The 7,083-nt window shown below is 36.1% G+C and overlaps 1 protein-coding gene across 1 annotated transcript; it reads left to right on the top strand.

Moving 5' to 3' along the window:
• The first annotated feature begins 2,705 nt into the window (after nt 1–2,705).
• Nucleotides 2,706–6,040, top strand: LOC111879003 (stromal 70 kDa heat shock-related protein, chloroplastic). Its single transcript, XM_023875471.3, has 8 exons — nt 2,706–3,339; nt 3,669–3,921; nt 4,024–4,103; nt 4,198–4,340; nt 4,444–4,542; nt 4,631–4,820; nt 4,919–5,317; nt 5,406–6,040. The coding sequence occupies exons 1-8, from the start codon at nt 2,809–2,811 to the stop codon at nt 5,817–5,819; spliced, it is 2,109 nt and encodes a 702-aa protein (XP_023731239.1). The 5' UTR covers nt 2,706–2,808; the 3' UTR covers nt 5,820–6,040.
• The last annotated feature ends 1,043 nt before the right edge of the window (nt 6,041–7,083 follow it).

Genomic DNA, 7,083 nt, shown 5'->3' with positions numbered 1-7,083 from the left:
CCTTAGTTTGTAACAATTTTTAAGAGTCTTAATCACTCATATATAATTTTGTTCCATTGTTGTGAATAGTTGGTAATATAAAAAGAAACCAGTTGGTTGCATCATACTTGATTACTATAAATATTTCACATGAAACACAACTACAATTTGAATGAAAATAAGACTATTATTTCATTAATAAAGCAATCAATACAATGTTATTGCATATCAAGGCGATATTAAGGTGGTGTTTGACTTAGTTTTTTAGAGGTCAAAAGTCCTTTTTGAAAAAGTTGTAAAAAGTCAGGTTTTCCTAACTTTTCCAAAAAGTTGATTTTCCTTCTATACAAAATCCAAAATTAGCTTTTAAAGGGGTGTTTGACTTATCTTTTGAGGGGCCAAAAGTTCTTTTTGAAAAAGATAGAATGCAAAAGATGTTTGGTAAAACCATTTTAAAAGCTACTTTTTGATTTTTTTTATATAAGGAAAAATGACTTTTTGGAAAAGTAAGGAAATGCTGTCTTTTTGTAACTTATGCCAAGATGACTTTTGGCTCCCAAAAAGATAAGCCAAACACCCCCATAAAAGTCTTTTGCCAAACATCTTTTAACTTTGATCTTTTCGTAAAAGGACTTTTGACATCTTAAAAGCGAAGCCAAACACCCCCTAAAACTATGATCATTACAAATAACACCAACATCAATAGTAAGTAGTAACATCACCACAATATGCCTATTGTATTACATATTACTTGATTGTGCAATGTCATTACACAAGTTATTAATGTTGGTTGTTTGTCCATCTCGGGTTTGAAAAGTTTGAGGAAAAAGATGTTAAATAGATGAATTAGAAGAAAAAGTTGTTCGGTTACATGGTTAGATTCCTAGCTTTTAGTGTTTCAGATTTGGAACAAAACTGAAATATGGTTACTATTTGGTGAAATACTTTCAATTAACCTTTCACGCCAAATCCTTATTGGTTGCATCATTGAAGGATTGATTCATGTTGACAAGAATATACAACCATTTCTGAAGTAGACAAACAGTTATCTTTCTGCCAGAGTCAGACATGAAACATAAATATGTTATTTATTGTGACTCATCTTGTGAAAAATCCAATATTTAACATTAAAATGAAAGAGATGTGTATGAGATGTCATCCATCAAAGAAGTGATCAATAATGGTAAGGTGTTAACAAGAAAGATCTTTGGTACCAGGAATCTAACACATATGTTTACCATAATGTTGACAACTAAGAAGTTGAAGATTTACATAGCTTCAACAAACATTTTATATGATCAATGAGAATGCAATTGACTAGAGAGAGAAAGTTACACACTTTTAGGTTTATAACAAGTGCACACCTTGAAAGGCAACCAAGTTGTTCATCAACCTCCAACACGATTTGTTAGTTTGTGGAGTCTGAAAATTGTTAGATGACTTGATAGGTGCTAGAGCGACCACAAAGTGGGAAATAGTGGGCGACGTTCAAGAGGCAACACTACCCGGGCTGATTCAAGACGATTTGAGGCCCAAGACAAAATAAAAAAATGAGGCCCTTAACAGTAATATTTTTAAGTAAAAAATTGACTAATTACTTAGAATTCATGGTTGTAACCTCTTTGTCTTCTCCACCAATTGTGACTCTAATCTCGTTTCTCCTATTTTCTTGTTGCCTGCAACGACTTAATATCAAACGTTTTTTCCCCTATAATAATATAAGTAGATATATACAAAATGAACCCTAGAAATTTGGAGGTTCTGGGTCGTCGTCCATACCGCCCACCACTGATACGACCCTAAACACTACCATCTTGCATTTGTATTTCTCAATTTCCATTTTCATTTATTTCTTTTGGAACTTGCATTTCTCCAACTCATCTTCCATTTATATTTGGCATCTTGAATTCCATTTATTTCCATAATTTACAACTTGTATTTTTCCACTTTCATTTCCATTATTTGTGGATTAGGGTTCTTTGTCTTCAACATCAAGTGCTGTTTAAGCACTTGTTTTTGTAGCAGTTTGGTATATCTTCACCAACACAACAAAAAAAACCATATTTCTTTGTAGGGTGTTGTTTATAAAAGATTAAAAGCAGTTCAAAATAAACAATTACATATTAACTTTTAAGAGTCAGTATAAATACCTGGAATTAAGGCTTCCAAAAAAAATATCCGTCCAGGGTTGAGATCGGTCTCTCACATTGAGCTAGATCTCTACAATCACACGTAACATTTTGAGCAAATCGAAAACCATGAAGTCGATTATTAGAGCTTGAAGAAGAAGAATGCATAGAGAGCTTTGAGTAAAACAGATGTACTGTAAAATGCATATAAATCCTAGTTCTTTTGTAAGAAGACCTTATGTGTATAACCATTAGCCACATAAGATGACATGTAAGCTAATTACAAGCTATGTCAATACATAAAACTTTGCAAAACCGATTCTAACAGATAAGAGTGATCACAATGTTACTTTTGTTCAAATTGAAAGATTTTTTTAGAACAAACGAGAAAATAAATGGTTAAACCTAATAAAATGTTACAAAGGCAATTGAACTATATTTTTGGAATGATTTTCCAGTGTTTCAAAGGCAATTGAAGTATTGAAAGCAGCCCATATCCTGACCATACAATTTGGAGAGGAAGAAGATTCTAGAGCCGTTCACGTGTCCCTACCTAACCCTCTCCTCCCAATCTCCGTCCCCTTTTTATCTACTCTACTCCCCCAAAACCTCACCATTTCACTCCCATTCTTCTTCATACTCCTCAATTCTTTAGGGTTACACTTATACCACCCCTAGATTCTCTTAAAACTCTATCACAATGGCTTCATCAACAGCCCAGATTCACGCTCTCGGAGGCACTCCCTTTGCCTCTACTCAAAATTCACCCAAAACCGTCTTCTTCGGCAAAGGATTAACCAAATCCGTTTCGTTTTCGCACCAGAAATCATTTGTCAAGCTCAAGAAGACAAGAAGAAATGGTCCGCTTAGAGTTGTGGCTGAGAAGGTTGTTGGAATCGATCTGGGAACCACAAACTCCGCCGTTGGTGCCATGGAAGGTGGGAAGCCTGTTATTGTGACTAACGCCGAAGGACAGAGGACTACTCCGTCGGTGGTGGCGTACACGAAGAACGGAGATAGGTTGGTGGGACAGATTGCGAAGAGGCAAGCTGTTGTCAACCCTGAGAATACGTTCTTTTCGGTGAAGAGATTTATTGGGAGGAAGATGTCGGAGGTGGATGAGGAGTCCAAACAGGTTTCCTACACGGTGGTGCGCGATGAGAATGGAAATGTTAAACTCGATTGCCCTGCTATTGGGAAACAGTTTGCTGCTGAAGAAATCTCAGCACAGGTAATTGAATTATGATTTGTTCAACTGGTTTGTAAGAATCAAGTCATTCATATGCTCTTTACATAACATAATTAGCACTGTTTCACAATTGCTGTTGCCCGTTGGTGTTTAATTGTAGCTTAGTGGTATACACTATAGAGATAAGATCTTCAAATATAATGTCCAAGCACGATAACATGATATATAATGACTTCCTTTCGAGTTTATCCATAAGGTTTACAGCTAAATGTACAAAACATATGTTATTAACTGTAGATAAGGTTCACAGTTTGATGGTTATTTAGAATCTTTCTTTGACATAACCTTCTTGTTATTACTCTAATATCCAGGTTTTGAGAAAGCTTGTGGACGATGCTTCAAAGTTTCTGAACGATAAGGTCACCAAGGCTGTTGTCACTGTTCCTGCTTACTTCAATGATTCTCAAAGAACAGCAACCAAGGATGCTGGTCGTATTGCTGGTCTTGAAGTCCTGCGTATTATCAATGAACCTACAGCTGCTTCACTAGCTTATGGTTTTGAAAGGAAGAACAATGAAACCATATTGGTGTTTGACCTTGGAGGTGGTACTTTTGATGTTTCAGGTAAGGAAATTTAAAGTTATCGATAAGTGAACCATATTGTTGTGTATACAAGCTAATAAGCTAACTGTCAAACTCACCTTCGTTTTTGTATATCATTTACAGTTCTTGAGGTTGGTGATGGAGTCTTTGAGGTGTTGTCTACTTCTGGAGACACCCATCTCGGTGGTGACGATTTTGACAAGGTGAGAATTTGCTAAGGACTAATTAGTAATTATTGGTCTTCGCTTATAACTTTTGATCTGTAAATTTATATTTCTTGTATGCTATATCGTTCAGAGAATTGTGGATTGGCTTGCTGCTAGTTTCAAGAAAGATGAAGGCATTGATCTCCTGAAAGATAAACAAGCTCTGCAACGGTTGACTGAGACAGCTGAAAAGGCTAAAATGGAACTATCAACTTTGACACAAGCAAATATTAGGTATTACATAACTCATGATCATAGTATATATTGGTACCCAATTTGATTTTTTTTTTTTGTTAATTTGCTGATTTATAATAACTATATAATCTTTCTTTCTCAGCCTGCCATTCATTACAGCCACTGCTGATGGCCCTAAACACATTGATACTACCCTTACAAGGGCAAAGTTCGAGGAACTATGCTCAGACCTACTTGATAGGTACCTACTATGCTTAATACCATTTAGTCAATGGAAAAAATGGATGAGGGCAAATTTGTTAAAAAAAAAACTTTGGTCATTCTTTCAGGCTTAAAAGACCAGTTGAAAATTCTCTAAGGGATGCAAAGTTATCTTTTAAAGATATAGATGAGGTGATCCTTGTTGGTGGCTCAACACGTATTCCAGCTGTTATAGAAGTTGTTAAGAGCTTAACCGGAAAGGAACCAAATGTTACTGTCAATCCAGATGAAGTTGTTGCCTTGGGTGCTGCAGTTCAGGTATACCCCCCCATTCCCTTAAGACAATTTGTTAATGGATTAGGAGGGCATTTATGTCTTTTGCATATAATTGATGTTTAATTGTTGTTGATTTGTAGGCTGGTGTTTTGGCGGGTGATGTAAGCGACATTGTTCTTCTAGACGTAACACCATTATCGATTGGTCTAGAAACTTTGGGAGGTGTGATGACAAAAATCATCCCAAGAAACACAACCTTGCCAACATCAAAATCTGAGGTTTTCTCCACAGCCGCCGATGGCCAAACAAGTGTGGAAATCAACGTCCTTCAAGGTGAACGTGAGTTTGTTAGAGACAACAAGTCTCTCGGAAGCTTCCGTCTAGATGGAATCCCACCGGCCCCACGTGGGGTCCCACAAATCGAGGTTAAATTCGACATTGATGCAAATGGTATCCTTTCTGTAACTGCCATTGACAAAGGTACAGGAAAGAAACAAGATATTACAATTACTGGTGCTAGCACATTGCCTAGTGATGAGGTATCTTTAATTCTTATCTCTTTTTTCTTTTATTTAAAAAAAAAAATGTAAAGGATTATTATAATAACAATGAAACATGAAAAAACAGGTACAAAGAATGGTTAGTGAAGCGGAAAAGTTTGCAAAAGAAGACAAAGAGAAAAGAGATGCGATTGACACAAAGAACCAAGCGGATTCAGTTGTGTACCAGACAGAAAAGCAGTTGAAGGAGCTTGGAGAGAAGGTTCCAGTAGCTGTGAAAGAGAAGGTGGAGGCCAAACTTGGGGAGTTGAAGGAGGCTATTTCTGGCGGATCAACACAGACCATTAAAGACGCCATGGCAGCACTTAACCAGGAGGTGATGCAGCTGGGACAGTCGCTGTACAACCAGCCCGGTGGTGGTGGTGCACCAGGGGCTGGGGCGGCACCTGGTGGGGAGGCGTCTGAACCATCATCATCGTCGTCGTCGAGTAAGGGACCTGAAGGAGATGTGATTGACGCAGATTTTACTGATAGCAAATGATGATTTTTTGGGTTGATATTTTTTTGTTTTGTTTCAATGGTGGAAAAAGTATAATAGGATGGATGGTGGTGGTACTATCACTATCATATCATATGTAGGTAGAATTGAGAAAAAGTGGTTAGATGCCCCTTTTGGCTTTGGGATACGATGCCATGGATTTTGTCTATTATATCATTGTTTTACTTTTTATATTTTTAAACTCAATTTTTGTTGGTTGAGAATGTGTGTTTTGTGGTTTTCTTACTTCCAAGGAATTTTTTTAGATCAGATCTGTTACAATGCTAGGCGTTTTTCCTCCAAATTTATTAATATTCGTTAGAGTTGCAATTTATTTTGCAAATGGAATTTTTGGGATTGTTTATTATGATAGTTATTTGGCAAAGGGAAAATGACCTTTTTGAGGGTAATAAAGTATTCAATCTTGTATTCATTAGGTACTTTTTTTTTATTATTTATTATTATTATTATTATTATTATTATACAATTGAACTTATAATTTCTGCTTACCAAAGCCACTGCATCTGGTTATCACTTGTTTTACCGGTTACCATATTTAATTAGAGATGACATGTTTAGAACACATTTAATTAGCATTTCTCTTTCACCCCTTTGTCCTTACAGTTAGGGTTTGTTAAATTGAAGAAAAAGTTCAATCGAAGCATACGGTTAGGAAATTGAAGAGAACTGGTGAATGCGATTGTTATAGTGAAGAAGATGGCATCCGATTCCAAACAATGTAAATATTTAACAGTTTATATACATTATAATGGCTTATTCGCACCAAAACCATTAGTGTACTTGAACGCTGTTGTTTCAATCTATGATGTCGATTTTGGTGCAATGGATCTCAAAGACTTTAACTTGTTCATTACAAAGTTGATTGAAGACAGTTGTGATAATGTATATTATTGCACTAGAAATGAACCATTGGCAGAGGGTATTAGGAGAATTAGGAATGATGCTGACTACTTTGAGTTTATTGAAACGGGTTATAGTGATAAAGTTGGTCTAAGAATGAATGTGTATATAGACCAAGAAAATGAACCTGTACTTGATTGGGCTGATATGGAAGTAGTGGAAGATGATGAAGGGCATTATTCTGAGGAAGACCTGGATGATGATAAAGATTCACAACTTTCTGATGATATTCCATATGAGCATGAAGCAGATGATTACATTCCTTCTCTTGACAAAACTATTGGTGATGAATTCTTACATCGGGTGTCAGGTATGTGTAAGGATATAAATGATGAGGCTGAAACTG

The sequence above is a fragment of the Lactuca sativa genome, chromosome 9 (assembly GCF_002870075.4).
Source record: "Lactuca sativa cultivar Salinas chromosome 9, Lsat_Salinas_v11, whole genome shotgun sequence".
Taxonomy (NCBI): Eukaryota; Viridiplantae; Streptophyta; class Magnoliopsida; order Asterales; family Asteraceae; genus Lactuca; species Lactuca sativa.
Note: the sequence above shows the minus strand (reverse complement) of the source record. Positions and strands in the feature narration are given on the sequence as shown.

Excerpts from the sequence above, each read along its gene's own strand:
- LOC111879003 (XM_023875471.3), top strand. The coding sequence starts at position 2,809 with ATGGCTTCATCAACAGCCCAGATTCACGCTCTCGGAGGCACTCCCTTT. Across the intron at positions 3,340-3,668 it reads CTGAAGAAATCTCAGCACAG|GTTTTGAGAAAGCTTGTGGA; the intron begins GTAATTGAATTA and ends TCTAATATCCAG. Across the intron at positions 5,318-5,405 it reads GCACATTGCCTAGTGATGAG|GTACAAAGAATGGTTAGTGA; the intron begins GTATCTTTAATT and ends ATGAAAAAACAG.